Consider the following 19954-nt stretch of genomic DNA (forward strand, 5'->3'; position numbering starts at 1 on the left):
TCTGATCCTGTGCTGGAACAACTGGTGGTACTATAGGTGCTATTCTAATTGTGGTACGAGCTACACCTCTACCTCGGCCCCGGCCTCTACCCCGGCCCCGGCCTCTCGTGGCCCTAACTGGTGGCACTGGTGGCTGACCGTCCGATCCGGCAGTACGTGTCCTCACCATCTGTGAGAGAATAGAATAGCAGAAATTTAGTTTCCAGAATCAACAAATTCGCACGACAAAATACAAGAAAGTGAAATTTTCCTAAGGGTTCTGCAGCCTCTCGAAAATAAGTACAGACGTCTCTGTACCGATCCGCAAGACTCTACTAAACTTGCTAATGACTCGTGAGACCTTTGTAACCTAGGCTCTGATACCAACTTGTCACGACCCAAAATCTCACTCATCGTGATGGCGCCTATCTCAATACTAGGCAAGCCGAAAATCTCAATAAACCACAATTTCTCTCAAGATTGAAAATATAATATTTAAATATAATACAAACACTTCTCAAAACCTGGTGTCACTTAGTATATGAGCATCTAATATGAATACAAGTCTGGAAAATACTCATACTATAATAGTCTGAGACCAAATACGGTAAACAAAGAGAGAGAGAGAGAAGGAGAGACAAGGTCTGCGGAACACGGCAGCTACCTCAAAATCTCCTGAAAATCAACCGCGCGAAAGGATCAACACCCGCTATGTCCGGGAATACCTAGATCTGCACACGAAGTGCAGGGTATAGTATGAGTACAACCAATTCAGCAAGTAACAATAATAAATAAGGAACTGAAGATAGTAACGAGCTACACAGTTATGGTTCATTTCGAGTAATTCCAGCAAAGACTAGACATGCTATCAAATCTGGCAGATTAATGTCAAATCAATTTTTATACAGTTTCTGTTCATGTAATCCGTATATCAATAATCTTTCAGAGATTTCACAACAATAACAGATAACAACTAAGTGCAACAACAAATGAAAATCAAGTACAACCTCTTAGGACAACAATCACTCACTAGGCTCTCAACCCTCATCACTCCCTGGGCTCCCAGCCCTCATCACTCTCTCAATGGGTACCCGCGCTCACTGGGAGTGTCTAGACTCCGGAGGGGCTCCTACAACCCAAGCACTATAATCTGCACGGATAACTCACGTGCTGCACGGACAACAAACGTGCCATAATATAAATATCTGGATCCGCATGGCCAACTCACGTGCTATAGTATAATATAAGGATATGCACGGCGAACTCATGTGCTGCACGGACAACTCAAGTGCTATAGTATCAATATCTCACAATCAGGCCCTCGGCCTCACTCAGTCATAATTCTCTCCAGTCTCTCGGGCTCTCAATAATCATAAAATTAGCCCAAACAATAATGATATGATGTATCAATAATAATAGCAGAGACTGAGATAAAATGTGTAAGTAAAAACTGATACTGAGTACATATAGCATTTAGCAGGTAATTCAACAAGTACGCGACCTCTGTGAGTCCCAACAATACTATCACATAGCCTAAGCATGATTTCTAACATGATTTACAGTCAAATTTTATCAACACATAGAGAGCATAAAGCTAACAACAAATTATTCAACTTTACAGTTTTTCGGGATGGACCAAGTCACAATCCCCTCGGTGCACGCCCATACGCCCGTCACCTAGCATGTGCGTCACCTCCAAAATAATCACATGATACCAAAATATGGGGTCTAATACCCTCAGGACCAGATTTAAAACTGTTACTTACATCAAGCCGTCAAATTCTTATTCTGCAATGTCCTTTCCTAGTGAATTGGTCTCCAAACGCCTCGAATCTGGTAATAAATAATTTATTTTAGTCAATAAAATTTATTAGAATTAATTCCATAAGAAAATAATAATTTTCCATAAAAATCCAAAAATTAGCTTAAAAATCGCTTATGGGGCCCACGTCTCGGAACTCGACAAAAGTTATAAAATCCGGAATCCCATTCAACCACGAGTCTAACCATACCAATTTTATCAAAATCCGACCCCAACTCGACCCTCAAATCTTCAATTTAAACCAAGAGGGTTTTCAAATTTTCCCAACTCAATTCACCAATTAAATGATAAAAACAACCATGGATTCGGGTAATTTAATCAATATTGAGTTAAGAATACTTATCCCGTTATTTTCTCTGAAAATCACCCAAACATCGCCTCAATCCGAGCTCCAAATCGTCAAAAACTGAAAATAAGACGAAATCTCATTTTCAGAACTTAAACTCACTGCCCAGGATTTTCTTCTTCGCGAACACGGTCAGTGCCTCGCGTTCGCGAAGCACAAAATAACTCCAGTCCAAATTCCTCCTTCGCGAACGCGACATCACCCTCGCGTTCGCGAAGCACAAAATGCCTCTGACTCAATGCCTTCTACGCAAACGCGTTCAACCCATGCTTCGTTCCCCCTAACTACGCGAATGCGACACCCCCTACGCGAACGCGTAGACCAATTTCCTGGGGTCCTCAGCTGCTTCCTCTCTTCTTCGCGAACGCGTAACACCTCTCGCGTTCGCGATGCACACCCAATCCACCCTTCGCGAACGCATTCTTCTCTTCGCGAACGCGAAGAGCAAATATTGCCAGCCTCTCAGTTCCTCTTCGCGAACGCGAGGATCCACTCGCGAACGCGATGAAGAAAACTAGATGGTGCATCAGAAATATTCCAGCAGAGTTCCAAGTCCAAAATCCATCTCGTTAACCATCCGAAACTCACCCGAGCCCCTCGGGACCTCAACCAAATATACCAACAAGTACTAAAATATCATATGAACTTAGTCGAACCCTCAAATTACCTAAAACAATGCTAAAACCATGAATTACACCCCAATTCAAGCCTAATGAAGTTTGAAATTTCTAATTTCTACAAACGACTCCGGAACCTATCAAATCACGTCCGATTGACCTCAAATTTTGCACACAAGTCATAAATGACATAACTGAGGTATTCCAATTTTCAGAATTGGATTCCGACCCCGATATCAAAAAGTCAACCCCCGATCAAACTTTTCAAAAATTAAACTTTCGGCATTTCAAGCCTAATTCCTCTACGGACTTCCAAATAATATTCCGGATACGCTCCTAAGCCCAAAATCACCATACAGAGCTATTGGAATCATCAAAATTTAAATCCGAGGTCATTTACATATAGGTCCATATCCGCTCCACTTTTCTAACTTAAATTTTTAATTATGAGACTAAGTGTCTCATTTCACTCTGAGTTCCTTCCGGACCTGAACCAACTAACCCGATAAGTCATAAATAAATTGCAAGACTTAAATTGAGCAGTAAATGAGGGAACAGGGTTATAATATTCAAAACGACCGGTCGGGTCGTTACAATTATTTAACTTAATAAATTTCTTTCTTTTAATTATTGGTTGTAATTTTTAATTCTAAGTTACACATGTTAATATTTTATTGATTCATTTGCCACGTAACGAACGATTGCATTTCACGCATGTGATCTATTGAATGAACGTATTAAGAATATACACTTCTGGCAAGTAGAAGTATCTAGTTGGTCAATTGGAAAGTGAAGGTGTTCAAATGATCGTTGGGGACAACTTAAAGGGGCCGTTTATGTATTTCGCCTTTTCTTTTTGTATCTTTCATAGTCAAGTATCAAAGTAAATTTTTCTAAATATAGAAGCAACTTTAACTTCTATAGAAATATCTCAAATAAGTAGGAAATGTGTCATAATTCAATAATTTCTCCACCCAGATCAAAATAACTTTTCAAAGTCAGAAATACAACATATTTTTGATCTTCCAATACAAATTTTGCCACAAAAAATCTGAATTTGTAAAGCCTAGTTATAATTTTAACAAATAATTTTTCCCAACTTTTTCCTTCTTAGAATCAGGCTATATAACGCTGGACACTATAGTCCCCCACATTTTTGGAAAATTTCCGATTAAGGAGATAACATTTTCACAACTCATAAAGAGTTTTACCAATTTATAAATAACAAGCTAATAATATAGCTTCATCCAAAATGTCACAAGAGCCCGAATGTCTTTTTCTTATCTATTATTTCTATCAAACTAATACGGAGGAAATCCGCAATGATCTAGGAACACATATACTCAAGCTGAATTCCTAGAAATCATGGCTTACTAATTAAGATAATTCGGTAGATTCAAATTATTTGTAAAGATAAATGCAGATTCATCAAAAATTCAAGAGCTCAAAAAGCTGTTAAATATATTGTGAAATGCTTTAGCAAATATATGTAAAACAATCAAATATGATGAGAGGAGATTTACAAAATCTAACACATTAATCATCATCTTCCCTTCCATAAAAAAGATCTGTCAAATTCTATTTGACATGAATGATTATCCTATATAGTAATTTATTCACTCTTTCATTCTCATAGAATTAGCAAAGAACTTATACAATTTGGGTATAGAAATCAATCGTGCTTTTATTTATAACACTCCGAATTCAAAACTCAAATTTGTTGAAATTGAAGAATCAATTTAAACCCACTATCTCAGAGCTATCAAGATTTTTAAAAATGGATAACAATAAAAGTCTACATTTATATAGGCTTAGGCGCATTCAAATACTAGAAAAAGCGTATCTTAATTTTATGGTGCATTTTGATAATAGTGTAGGAAATTGAAATAACAACTTGCCAATAGTGTGTGCCAAAGTATAACCAGCAATAACGATATATGATACCAATATAATAACAATAATAATATTTGTTCATCTATCATCTATCTCTCGATAATCCAGAATTGATATTCTCCACAACATCGTGGAAATATCCTTAAGATTGTTGAAAAAATTTATTATGGGGAATAAGATTTAGCTTGAGACGTGTCAAGGACACCGTCCTTAAGGATATTTCTCTCACAAAGTAATGAATAAAATTAGGCGTATCCCCCAGGATTCAACAAGCTCTTCCAATTATTAAACTGAGAACATAACTAGCAGAAAACTTAATAAAGAAACCCAACATCTAGAAGGAAAAAGATGATTCAAAAAGGTATGTTAGAAAGTGTATCTTTAGCTCTTCAAAGACCATATTTATATAGGTGTTGCTTTAACGGCTAGTTAACGGCTAGTTTGACTCTATTAAATGTAAAATAATTTACTAACTAATAATTATATGTAAATAATATTTCAAAGGGAAAAGATTTTCCAAACCAAGATGGATATTACCTTTTGAGATATCACAAATTTTTCAATATCTTTCGACTCCAACCTTGAGGTTGTGGGTTCGAGTCACAACCTAAGAAGGGATTGAAAAGCAAAAGAGAACTATATATTGCTAGGCGATTCCTTAGGTCACAATTTATGGGAAAATTGAACCACAAGGTATATATCAGTGCATTCATCCTTAGGAAAGGTGAACTAGATCATGAGAAATTTATTGAATATACCATTACAAATTTTAATTTTCTTTAGAAGTAGGATGACAGAAAGCCAGGAAAATAATAAAAATAATTGTGACAAAAGGCTTGATATTAAAAATACAATATTATACTCCCTCCGTCCTATGTTTTGAGGCAATGTTTGCACTAGACACGGAGTTTAAATTAAAGAGGGAAAATATAAATAAAGAATTTTGAGACTGGCGATATATAACAAGTAATAAATATTTGTATGACTTTAAATCATCTTATTAAGAATAAAATAAAAAGTTTATATTTTAAATTATCAATTTTGAGCAGATGAAAAAGTAAGTGTATCACATAAAATGGAACACGTGTATTAAGGTATTATTCCGTAAGATAAGGTTATAACGACAAATAGATATTCATTAATCACATAGGAGATCACATGCTAAAATGAATAAGATAAGCTACATATTTTGAAGTTCAGACAATAATCAGCATATTCATATTAACAATCAATGGATTGCTCTATCATTATTGATTTTGTTTCCCTTCCTATTATAAACACTCAAGGAAATGATGAAAAATTTTATCTATATTGAATGCAAAGCTCAGTTTAAATACAAGTCTTTCTAAGAGTACTTCTTGAATTAGGAGACTTATTCAAATTAAAACACTATCAAGAGCTAACTAACTAAATGATAAATGTGAACTAAAAAGATAACTCTAAATCTGTATCTAATATAAGGATAAACATCAAGGCTAAGGACTAATCCTAAGGGATAAAAAACCGGTAACAATTGTTGTTTCAATACGCCCCTCTCAAGTTAGGCGATTTTTCACTAAGCCTAACTTGAACAGATTTTGGTCAAAGGCTGGTTTGACAAGTGTTTTGGTGAGCATATCAGCTAGTTGGTCAGCAGAATGAACATGACCAACTTGAACCACCTTCTGTTCAACATGGTTGCGCACACAATGAAAGTTCACCTCAACATGCTTCATGCGACTATGAAGGCCATGATTCCCACTTAGGTAAGTGACACCAATGTTATCACAGTAGATTGTAGGAGTATCTCTGACAGGAAGCTCTGACAGGATGCTTCATCTCAAGTAATAGGTTTCTCAACCACAACAGCTCAGCAAGAGTGTTGACAACAGCTCTATATTCAGCTTCAGTTGATGAGCGAGCTACGGTTTTCTGGTTTTTTATTTTGAAGACCAACTGATAGGGTTTTGATCAAGAAACAGAATATAGCCAGATGTAGAGTATCTGTCAATGAGATCTCCAGCCAAGTCGGCATCAGAATACATGTGCGGATTAAAATCAAAATTTTGGGACACACGGAGGCCAAACTGGATTGTACCACGAAAATACCTAAGAACACGTTTCATAGCTTTCCAATGTAGGTCCGATGGAAATTGCATAAACAAGGACAATTTATTAACCACATAGGAAATATGCGGCCTTGTAAAGGAACATATATTGAAGTCTGCCTAGGACTCGACAATAGCGAGTTACATCTGTAAGTTTAGCCCCAATATTGAGTTTGAGTAACTCGGAGTTACCCATTGATGTTTTAGCACTTTTGCAATCAAACATCAACTCTGCTCTTAAAGTTTCATTGACATAATTTGCTTGTGAGAGAATAATGTCATCAGAACTTCGAATCACCTCAACACCAAGAAAATAATGAAGTTTTTTTAAATCTTTAATTGAGAAGCGAGAGGCAAGAGAAGCTATAACTTCATTCACAATGCTAGGGTTGTTATTGGTGACGCTGATGTCATCAACATATACTAGAATGAACATGAAACTGGCATGGCTGATCCTAACAAATAGTGAGTTATCAAATTCAGTCTTGACAAATCCCATGTAGAGAAGATGGCCTTTGAGTGCATTGTACTAGACCCGAGGTGCTTGCTTTAAGCCATAAATTGCCTTGCGCAACTTACATATATGATTCGGGTTATTGGCACAAGTAAAACCCGGAGGCTGCATCATGTAAAACTTCTGTTCAAGGTCACCTTAAAGAAATGCATTGTTGACGTCGAGCTAACAAATGTGCCACTGAAACTGGAGGGCAACAATAAGTATGATTCGGATAGTGGTAGTTTGACTACCGGACTGAAAGTTGAGTGAAAATCAACACTCGGTATCTGAGTAAATCCTTTGGCAACTAGTCTCGCTTTGTAGCGATCAACATACCCGTTTGCCTTCCTTTTAATCTTGAAAAGCTACTTACATGAAACAGCAGTTTTAGAAGGATCATTTGGAGGGTGTTTCATGTAGTGGTGCCGCTTGGTGGCTTTAGTGGGGAGGGGCATGATCCTTCATGTAGTGGGAAGGGACGGGAAACTATAGGGTCAACTAGTGGTGCCGCTTGGTGGCTGCCGGTTCGAACTGAGGTAGTAGGAGGAGGTGTCATGGTATTGGATTGGGGTGTTCTGCGGTGATACACTAGAAGTGGTGGAGAGGTTTTTGATGGTTTAGATTAAGAATTTGGTGAATTTATAGATGTATTGGGGATTGACGGTTGACAGGTAGTTCTCAAAGGATTCAGAGAAGATGGGTATGGACAATGAAACACGTGGGTAGTGGGAATTATAGAAGAAGAACGAGATGGAGGATTACCTTGCATAGAAGTCTGTGAAGAGTTCGAATCTGCTTCTGCCGCTGGCACGCCAAAGATAGAGGACTGTACTGGCATGACTATTTGGTTAAGAGGAGAAGATGGCGTTTGGGTTGGGATTCTGCAACTGGAATTATTGTTTTAATTGGTTGGAGAAAATCTAAAATATTTTTTTTAGTAATTAAACTTTTATATATCATGAAAAATATTTACAAGCAAATAAGAAAACCCATACATATATGTTCCTATGCTTCATATACTTCCTCCCCCTTACCTTCCTACTGTTAGTCTCATTTACTTCTATCTATTACATTGGGCAGTAATCCATTTTACTTAGAACTTTCTCTACTTCCTTGTTGCTTCGACAATGCACTTCTTGTACTATCAGCTTGCCAATTATCTCCCAGCTCCTCGCTTTGTCTTGGAAAATTCTGCAATTCCTTTCTTGTCAAACATAATAAACACATCCTGCTAGTACCATCTTGAATAGTTCTGTTTGTGCATTCCTTCTTCTTGTCCAGTTTTCTGCCCATTTTAATTCCTCTAACCACCCATATATGGTTATTCTAATGCCTTTCCATTTAAGCAACCTCTTCCATAACTCCGCTGCATATTGGCACTCAAAGAATAGATGCTGGATAGACTCATTTGCCTGCTTACACAACAGACATGCTTGATCAGTTTGAATTCCCCATTTTAGCTATCTATCCTTAGTGTACAGTCTACCATTTGCCACCATAGTTAGCATGAATATCCACCTAAGACACCCTGTATTATTACATACCATTCTCCTCCAGCTCACTTTGCTAAAATCACCTCACAATTTATGGTATATTTGCTTAATAGAACAGTCATGCATTCTTCTTATATCTTCATAGTTGTATCCTGCAGCTTCAAAACTCTCTTTAGCTTTCACAATATTTCTCATGATCCACGATGCTTGGTTCAGTTGTACTTCCCAGATGTTTTTATCCTTAATGTAATAGTTGTGTACCTATTATATCCATAGCTTATTCTTCTCTTTACATAGGTTCCAGAATTACTTATAGCTGCTTTGTTCCATAAGCTAATATTTATGACATTAAAACCTCCTGCTGATTTAGGTTGGCAAACTTTCTCCCAAGCTAGTAATTCTTTCTTTGAAACACTACTGTCCCCTGTCCATAAGAAGCTTCTATAGATTGCCTCAATCAGTTTTGTAATTTTCTTTGGCAGCATGAAAATCTGGGCCGAGTAAGTCTGGATAGAAATTAGAACACTCTTGATGAGTTGAATACTCCCAGCATATGATAGGAACTTGGATGTCTAGGATGTAATTTTGCCCACTAGTTTGTCAATTAGAGGTTGACATTGAACTAGTGAGACTCTTTTAGAACTTAAGGGTACTCCCAAGTATCTCACTAGTAGTTCTCCTTTTTGAATGCCTAGGAACTCCAATATGTCTTCCTGCATATCATGAGACACACCACCAAAGAATATAGAGCTTTTCTTTTTGTTGATCTCCTATCCTGAAGCTTTTAAAAACTCCATAAATTAGTTGTATAGCAGCTTAATTGATCCAACGTCACCCCTGCAAAACAACAAAAGGTCATCTGCAAATCCAAGATGCAATATTTGAAACTTTGCACACTTAGGATGATAGTTGAAATCTGAAATCTGATTCAAAGTCTTCAGACTTCTTGTGAGATACTCCATTGCCAGTACAAAAAAGCAATGGGGATAGTGGATCCCCTTGCCTAAGCCCTTTCCTAGCTTCAAAAGGCTGAGTTGATGAGCCATTCAACATGATTATATAAGGAACACTTTGCACACAAGTCATTATCCATTTTACAAACTGCTCAGGGAAAGCCAGTACATTCAAGACCTGTTCTAGGAATGGCCATTCAATTGAGTCATATGCCTTCTGCATATCCAGTTTCATCATGCATCCAGGTGACACTCCTTTCCTTCCATATCCTTTAACTAGTTCATGACTTAGAATAATGTTATTAACAATTACTCTTCCAGGTACAAAGGCAGATTGTGTCTTATCAATTAAGTCCTCCATAACTCCTTGTAACCTCTTAGTCAGAACTTTAGAGATCACTTTATATAGTGTGGAGTAACATGAAATAGGCCTATATTCTTTGATGCTGGTAGGATTTCTAACTTTAGGGATCAGGGTGATTGAGGTACAATTGAAAGGCTTAAACATTTGTGTTGTATCAAAGAAATTCAGTACAACCTGTGTTACCTCCTCACCTATGATTTTTCATGACTTTTTAAAAAATACTGCATTGAGTCCATCATACCCTGGAGCCTTCAGATCGTTGATATCTTTTAAAGCTTGCCATATCTCTTGTCTGGTCACTGGTTGGATCAGTTTAACTTGCTGGTCTCTATTTAGCACTGTCCCTCTCTTCATTACATTTGGATTAATAGCTGGAATTGTAGGTGCACTAGACCCTAGCAGTTGTTTATAATAGCCAAGTATTTATGCCTCTATGTCCTCTTCCATATGTAGCTGCACCCCCAGTTCATTTGCGAGAGCATGAATACCATTCAAACTATTCCTGTTCTTCATTTGAGCAAAGAAGTATGCAGAGCTAGTGTCTCCCAGTTTCAACCACTGAACACTTGACCTTTGCCTATATATACTTTCCTCTATCAGTATCCATTTCTCTAGTTTACTCTTTAGTTCCTTTTCTTCCTCAATTAATTCTGTGTTCAGCACTGTGCAACTCATCTTCTCCTGAACTTCCTGCAGCTCCCTTCTGGTTTCTTTGATTCTGTCATCAACACCTTTATAGTGTTGAGTGTTAAGCCCTTTGATTGCTTGCCTAACTCTTCTTAGTTTATTCCACACTCCCTGTATCTTTCCATCTGTTCCAGTTGTGTTTCATGCTTGATCAACTTCTTGCATAAATTGAGGATGCTCAGCAATGCAATTGAAAAATCTGAATGGGCTAGTTTTCTTCCTCTGCATTTGTGAGATCATAAGCTTAAGTGGGGAGTGATCAGAGACAGATGGTTCTAAGACTTGTATCCTCAAGCTAGGCATTGTCATCATCCAGTTAGAGTTCACCAGTCCTCTATCTATTCTGCTATATGTATGATTGTTTGTCCATGTGTAGTCCCTTCCCACAGTATGCAGTTCATTCATTCCTGTGTCATTCATGAATTTTCTAAAGTCCTTTGTTTCCATATCCTGTATCATAGTACCATGCTGCCTATCTTGGCTATTTAAGACTGCATTGAAGTCTCCCATTACTAGCCATGGTCCTTGTTGCAAACTGTGTATCTTTCTCAACTTCTGCCACATTTTCAACCTATCTTTTATAGTATGCAAACCATATATTGCCGTGAATTCAAATGCTAGCAACTTTGAATGTGTTCTGATCAGCCCATGTATGATTTGTTCATCTATCTTAGTTGGCTCAAAAACAAAAATCCTTGGATCCGATATTACCCAAATTCTGCTCTTATTATTGTTGCTGAAGTTTGATATCCACTGCCAACCAGGAGCAATTTTCTTGATTATGCAGCTAGCTTTATGTTCCTTTATTCTGTGCTCAACTAAGGCTATCACTGCCTTTTTATTCTGCTTTATGAACTCCTTTATCTCCTTTTGCTTATAAGCTTTATTTAACCTCTTAACATTCCATGTAACCACACTCATACTGGTATAAATTGAGTGTCCTGATACAGCTCCTGCACCCCATAGCTTCTTATCTGCATACTGCTTGATCCTGATTTATTTATTGCTTGATCACTTCCTAAAGATTGAAAGCCATTACTTCCAGCTAGAGTTTGTTCTTCAACTTGCTTTGCTTTGGCCATTCTAGCTACTGATTTACTACTGACTGTTATCCACCCAGCTTCTTCAGGTTGCTTAACAATTGCAATCTGCATTGGCCCATTCTCAGGTGGTTTTATTGTTTCAGGCTTCTTTGTTTTCTCCTTCTCCTGCTTATTGTCCTTGGAACCATCTCTGTCAGTCCTCTGCAAAACTTGCTTGCCTTTGTTTACTCTCCCTTTGTATGCCATCTTCTATGGTTGTTAAATTCTATTTTCATTGTAATTATGCCCTATCTTCAGATATTTGTTGCAATAAGTTGGTTCTCAATCATAGCTAATCTCTTGTTCAATTGTTTTGCCCATTAGATCCAGCATCTTCACTCTTCTAGGCAGGGGTTTGGTGATGTCCATCTCAATTAACATTCTCGCATGAGAAATTCTGACTGAACCAGTTGTACAATCATCAGTATACACTGAATTTTCCAATGCACTCCCTACCTTACTTAATGCCTTCATACTCGAGCAATTGAGTGAAAGATTTGGAAACCTTACCCACAAAGGAATGTTTCTCAATACTTCATCATGCAGATTGAACTCTGGTGTCCATGCTTTCATTACTATGGGTCGATTATTGACAGTTTGAGGCCCAATAAACAACACTTGGTTCCTTTCTTCCAAATTAGCAAATCTAATCACAAAATAATCTTCATTATGATAATAGATCTGAGGTTTAGTTGAGAATTTACACACTGAATTTATGAATCGTTTCATTACTCCTATTGTAGGTGAATCTCCGATTACATACAGCACTATTGCTGAGCTCCATTATGCATTTTCCTATTCAACATCCTCAAGATCTAGTTTCACAATTTTCTCCCCATCTTGAATCATTGGTGCGATATATTGAAGATTCATCCCTCTCATTGCCAATTTATTCCCTGTTACCATATTAGCCCATGAGTGATTTCCTTTTACCTTCTCAATTTGCTCAGTACCTTTGGGAATTTCTACAGTGTTAGATTTGCATGGCATTGTTTCATTGCTATTTGGCGCCTTCATCTGTGACTAAACTTTTCCACTCCCAGATCCACATCCTATACTACTAGCAGCTACAGGTGTAGCTATTACTGCTTTCATCTTGGTATTTTTAAGTGCTAGATCTGATTCCATCTTACTCTACTCATTTTGCGTGCTCCTCGGAGTGACAGTCGCATTTGGTTCTTCAATTCTCACCCCTTTTGGTGAGACAAACAGCTCCATTACTACATTTCGTACATCTGCTGATCTCTGGTCAGTGACCAGAATCTTTATAAGGTTCCGCTTGGGCCGTCCTCTCCCTCCTATGGCTTCCAACTGCGTACGTTAGCAGGTCCACGTTAACGTGCGCCGAGAGAAAACCGTTTAGAGATAAAACAGAGTTGCAAATCTAAAATATTAGAGAAATTAGGGGTGGGTTTGTGTGAATTAACAATTGTAGTATTTGCCCATTCCGTGTGACTTTTTTTAATTGCAATATTAGAAAACAAATTTTTTGATTAGAAAATTATGTTCAACAAATTGTACATCTGTGGATAAATAAAATTTTTGATGAGATTGGATCAAAGCACTGGTGGCAGTGATGGAACAAGAAAAAACCAAGATAAACACATGGGGTGAATTTTGGTTTAAGTTTATTTTTGGAGTATGGTTTAAGCCATGTATAACATAAACATCCAAAAATTTATAGAGAAGCATAGTCAGGTGTCTTATGAAATAATTTTTCAAACGAAGAATTATTATTTAAAAGTCTAGTAGGGAATCAGTTAATTAGATAAACCGCTTGGTGACAGGCGAAGGACCAAAAGAATGATGGGAGAGACGCCTCATGTAAGCATTTTCTTGTAGTTTCAATAATGTGACGATGTTTGCGCTCAGTAAGAGCAACTCTTTGAGGCGTATAGGATGGGGTGAAAAGATGTTCGATACCATGAAGCGAGAGACAAGAGTCAAGACTTTTATACTCTCCTCCACTATCAGTATAAAACGATAAAAGTTTGGTATCGAAATATTTTTCTATCAAATGATGGAATTTTTGAAAGATTTCTCTAGCTTCAAATTTAATTTTAAGTGTGTAGAGCCAAGTATATCTTGTGTATAATCAACAAAAATATAATAGTATAATTTTTTATCAAGAGATAACATAGGAGAGGGACCCCATGAATCACTAAAATTAATCTGACGAGGTTTAGAGCTTTCTAGAGTTAATGTGTGAAACGGATGTCGATGGGCTCTATTAGACAGAAGTTTTTCAATATATATGTAAGATCTCTAGAGTGCAGATGACCTAGACTTTGGTGCCGAGTGGTCAAGGAAGTTGAAGTGGTAGATATGTGAGCTTGTGGATTGAAGTGGGCCACTCATATAGTCTATTTTGGTCTGACCGCGTGCCGACGGTGTGTCCGCGTTATCAGATCCTTCACAAGAAAAGAATTCAATAGATGTTAGATTATCCTGATAGAATTTGGAAACAGATATAAGATTATGTTTGATAGTTGGAGCACATAGAGTGTGAGTTAGCTTAAAAATATTATTTTATGCATTTAACTAGGTAGAGCCGATATGTGATATGGGAATTTTGTTACCATCACCCATGGAGACATCCTCGTTGCCATGGTATGGTTGTAGGTTAGATTTGGTTGTGATGTGGTATGTGGCACCAGAATCGACTATCCATGGGTTAGCAGAAGTGTTGAAGCTTGTGATATAATTAGCTTTGGCCTCAAAGTGATTATGTGACGTGGATCAACATATATTTGCAGTTTAGCCAATCTTGTTGCATAATTGACAACGAATAACACCCATTGGATTATTGTTTGGGGGTTGCCACTAGATGGATGTATGGGAGCGAGTATTTTATCGCCATAGTTAAGAGTTGTTGTTGTAGGATTGACTGCAATTGTTGAAATTGTTGGTCGGTTTGTTGTGAGTAGCAACCTGCTGTGATAGGACTATGAGTTTTCTTAGATTCCTCATGATAGATAAAGAGCTTGTGGTCAAGCAACTTTTCATATTGTTTCTTATAAATGACTATGGTGTCACGTGCTTGTATGGCAGGCGATATCTCACAAAACTCAGGGCCAAGTCCACTAAGAATTTCGATGATAAGTTTGAAGTTAGTGATCGGGGCACCTGCAGTGGCAAGTTCATCAGAGAGGGACCGAATGCGCTGAAGGTACTCAGTAATGGGAATGGTATCTTTTGTGATTCGTGCAAGTTGATCACAAAGACTGAAGATCCGAGTCTAGGACTTGTTTGCATAAGCAGTGTGCAGGGAGTCCCAAGCCTGTTTAGATGTGTTGGCAGCAGCAACTGTGGAAGTAATAGTAGAGTCAACAGACGCCATAAGAGCGTTCTGGAACAGTAGATCCTGACCAAACCAAAGTGTATAAGCAGGATTAGGGGTTGTATTGTTACCAAAAGTAGTGCTCGAAGTGGGAATCTGGGTAGACCCATCAAGGTGACTATAGAGGTCATGGCTGTGCACAAGCATGGAGAACTGAGCTTTCCAAGTGGCAAAATTGTGATTGCCACTAAGTTTGACAGGTAGTTGGAAAGCGGGGTTGAATTGAACTATGATTGTGGTACCGGTAGTGTTGTCGGCATTGACAACTCTGGGAGTGTTTCCATCTTTCGTCATTGGAGGATTTGGTGTGGAAAAAAAATTGGATCGTGCTCGTTAGAGTTGTATAGGCTAAGATACCATATAAACACTCAAGGAAGTAATGGAAAACTATAGCTAAATTGAATGCCAAGCTCAGTTTAAATACAAGTCTTCCTAAGAGTACTCCTTAAATTAGGAGATTTATTCAAATCAAAACACTATTAAGAGCTAACTAACTAAATGATAAATATAAACTAAAAGGATAATTCTAAATCTATATCTAACCTAAAGATAAGCATCAAAGCTAAGAACTAATCCTAAAGGATAAAAAACTGGTAACAACTGTTGTTCCAATACCTATTTAATACTTAATTACTTACAAATGTTGTCTCTGCTAAATTTTGAAGTTCAGTCATTGATCAGTAAATGGAGTATTACTTTTGAGTATGTAACTATGTATGTAGGGATGAGCAAAAGAGAAAAATATAGAAATAATTCTAAGAATTTTGAACATTTTGTATGCAACTATATATAGGACATAAAACACAGATAAAAACAGATGATTCGGCAAAGAGGCAAATTTATGTAACGGTTGATCAACTAGGAATGGGTAACAGATGTCATGTATTTACTAATTTGGTGAATCCATTATAGGAAAAGGAACAGATAGGTCAATCAACTAGTAATTAGCTGATATCTCCCTTCCTTCCGAATTTGTGCATACAGAACACTTTTTGAAGGTGTTAATCCCCATTCTAGAAGGAAACTGGCAATAATCAAAATGTCACCAGTTGAATTACAATACACAGTTTAAATTTCAGTGATCATATAGATACGATGAGTGCTATCCAATCAGTCCTTTTCTGCTCTCTCGGGAATATTAATTATGTGAAAAAACACACACATATGACCTTCATGGATTGTCAAATTTCACCTTAATTAAGGGCATATATATATATATATATATATATATATATATATATATATATATATATATATATTGATCCACTCATAGATTTTCTTCTAAATTAGCTAGAAATATTCGAATTTCAAAACGATTCAAAAAACAGATAAACCTAATCTACTTAATCCCATAAGGACCTTATCCATACTTGATCCTCTTTGCTCCGTCGATCAGATTCCCCAGGTCGTGCATGTCCAGCAGCAGTTCTTATAAGTTTGAATATTGATGATGAAATATTTTGCATGCTTTAAATGTGATGACGAGCATGAATACCCCGTCATTCAAATGATTTAATGTGACCAGAATTATCAACTACTATGATATCGACCAGTGGCCGGGTCATATCGCAATCTATATAATATGTAGTATCTTATCTTATCTTGTCGTTCGATTAATTTATTTATGTAGATAGACGTGCCCTTAAAGACCACAGGCAAAAGAATGTGTTGTTTCAATTAGTCCGGTTGGCCAGCCTCAATTGCAATTGTGCAATCTTATCTTAGCTAAAGCCATTTGGACCTTTCAAATTTGCATTTTGGATGGCTTATTTAGTGCGGGAAAGGTCAAGATGATAGCAAATAACTTAAACTTTTATTCATTCTTTTCCTTATGATTAGATTTAGGATAAGCCCCTTATCATCAAATTCGTCATTCTTCATCTGTTTGACCATATCTACGGTTACCTACGTGTCTTACACATGTATATTTGTCATATACATATGCTTAGAAAATCATCAGCCACTCTTTGTCACCTTGTGATCCAGTTCTAATTAACTGCAACTTCCACAGCTGTTTCTCCGTTTTCTTTTTCATTTTCTATGTCATGTAGTACCCAGTTGCATTCTTGCACTACTCAAGTGAAAAACAAAGCTTGAGATTTGCAGAAAAGAAGATTGGTCATTTATTTGAGTCATTGGCCATTTATTTTTGGTGTTCATAGTAACTTTTTTATTGCAGTGATTCAAGAAGTGTTCTAATATATAAGTTCAAAATTTCTAACATAAAATTTTTTCCAACGTCCAGGGGGACAAAACAGGTTACACTTGCGGTCTTAGTAACGTAAAAACTACACAATAAATACAAGAAATAGAGAAAACTAAGGCCGGAAGTTTTGAACCCAAAACTCTACTCATCTCTAAATTATGACTATTTCACAGAACATATAACAACATATTTAAGTAGATTTAAAACTCATTTCAGAAAATCAGTTAAGAAACAAATCCAAGGAGGACTATGAGAAGTTTGTACAGATTTGAACGTCTTTTGCTAATTAAATAGAAGTGAACTTCAAAAATTGATCTCGCAGAAAATAAATATTGCTGAAGTTTAGACGAAAAAATAAAAGAAGATGACTGAAGAAAGAAGATGATGGTTTGGTGAAGGAGTAGTGAGAGGCTGAACCTGAAGCATTAACAAAGAAGATAGAAAAGGTGATTGTTCATTTTACCATGTTTTTGAGTCAAACTTTTCAAACTACTTTATGTTGTGTTGAGAACTCCACGCATCCAGCATCTTATGTAAAGAGTATAGTTTGTTGTTCTAACAATAATTTATCTGTCAAATCTCTAGAACTTGAGGGAAACAGGAAATAGCAAATAATTACAACAAGATAACGATGCTCTTGTATTAAGAAACATAATTTCCAATAATTAATATCGTTTACCCTTAAAATTGGATAACAATTAAATTTATAATTTGAGTTTAAGGATACGTGATTTCACTTAATACCAATTGAAATATATGAAGATTAACGATAGAATTATATAATAAAGTAAATCAAATCAGTATTTGAGTATAACTCAACCCTTGAGTTAGAGTATCCTCCAACTAATTGATGCATGGACAATAGAAACACAATAAGCTAAAGAACAAGAGTGTGAGCGAGAAAGAAAATTATATCGCTTTTGTATCAGTTGTGCTACAAATGGTTAGAACCCCCCTTTATATAGTAGAGGAATTCTATATATGGTACAACTCTAATTACAGAAGGAAAATCCCATGATTAACTAAACAACCGTTCTTGATTCGATTCGTTCCAAAATTTTCGCCATGATCTTCGACTAGTCGCGGATATCTCGCTTTTTCGTTATTACGCTATCTTCGGTATTGCTCGATGCCTGTCTCGTTTGGTCTCGATTGTTGTCGGCCTCAATCTTGGGAGGTGCCTCGAATCTCAATCTCGGTACCTTATTTTCGTGCCTCGATCCGATCTACTTTGGAGTCGTCCTTTGATGCAAACTCCCGGTCTCGATCAAACAGTAAAATCGAATGGGCCCGATTTTAACCGTATACAGATAGTCCCCTTATTATTTTGGAATATAATGACAAGAAACGAATTGAGCCTTTGATTTTCTACCTCAACCTGTCATGACGTCATCCTTGTGATGTAAGCGACGGAAGTGACTGAAACGTCCTGTCTGTATAGTTTTCTAGGAATTAAATGCGCGTCAGTCGATGGTCGACACTGCCAATATTAAACCGTCGTTGTGAAATTTATAAATAGCCCGTCTTTCCGCCATTTCAAACTTTTACTTTCAGATTCTTAATCTCCAAAGCTTTTTATATCTTCTAACTTCTCCATCTGCAAATCCACGATTTTCACTGCTACCATCTTCTCAAAACACAAAATATTATCATCTTCATCTACTTTTTAACTTCAAATCCATACAAAAATGGCAAAAACATCAAAGACTGTTCCTCAAAAGGAAAGCACTTCTTCATCGCGGCCGGTCAGCGACAAAACATCGGTGGAGCCACGACCTGAAGAGTGTGTTCCCGGGGGTGTGTTATCACTTCTGACTTCAAAACCGATAAAGTTTCGTCGATTCCTGGTCGATGCGAGCCAATGTCGAGATACATATGCTCGATAACTGAAGGGTACCTTAAGCAGGTAAGGAAAGACTGCAACTGGAAAGGCAAATAAGTGGTGATCCCGGCCCCGGAAGAAGACATTACCACCCATGTGGAAGGGTTTTTAAATGCTTACACTTACCCTTTCATGCTAGGCTCCCTCGACCCTGTCGTCGTTAATTTTTATCGTCAGTACCAAATAACCCTAGGCCAAATCCATCCTTCTTTTTGGCGAATTATTATTCTGCTCCGATTCTTCGTAAGCAAAGTCAAGGGGATGCATTTCACCCTTGACCACCTCATCAGGTTATACAGCCCCCACCTCTATCGAGGCGGGTTAATAAAACTCCAACGTCGGGCCTCCAAAATGCTATTCTCGAGCATAGACGAGGACAATGATCGAGGCTGGATGGGCTGGTTCATTCGAGTGAGGACTTCCGACCTAATCCCGGCCGAGAAGATTCCATTTCCTAAGAAATGAAATATGAAGCATAGGTATAATCCCACTGTTAATTCTTATTTATTGTTTTGTCCCTTTGCTTCTTCATATCGATATCCTTTTCCTTGATGTAGCAGTCGCTTGGATGCCCGGTGCAATTCCTAACCTCAATAGGTGGGTTCGGGACCTGGCCTCGACCTTTACGTATGCTGAGCGTTCATGGCGCGATTTATCAAAGGGCTTATGGGAGGCCAAAACTCATGGTAAGCTCTTTTCCCATGTCT

General features: G+C 37.3%; 1 protein-coding gene across 1 annotated transcript; it reads right to left on the minus strand.

Annotated features, from left to right (window-relative positions):
• Window positions 1-15057: 15057 nt before the first annotated feature.
• Window positions 15058-15453, minus strand: LOC107790239 (uncharacterized). The gene has a single exon (XM_016612144.2). It carries the CDS (start codon window positions 15451-15453, stop codon window positions 15058-15060), a length of 396 nt encoding a protein of 131 aa, XP_016467630.2.
• Window positions 15454-19954: the final 4501 nt, after the last annotated feature.

Source organism: Nicotiana tabacum, chromosome 22, assembly GCF_000715075.1.
Source record: "Nicotiana tabacum cultivar K326 chromosome 22, ASM71507v2, whole genome shotgun sequence".
NCBI lineage: Eukaryota > Viridiplantae > Streptophyta > Magnoliopsida > Solanales > Solanaceae > Nicotiana > Nicotiana tabacum.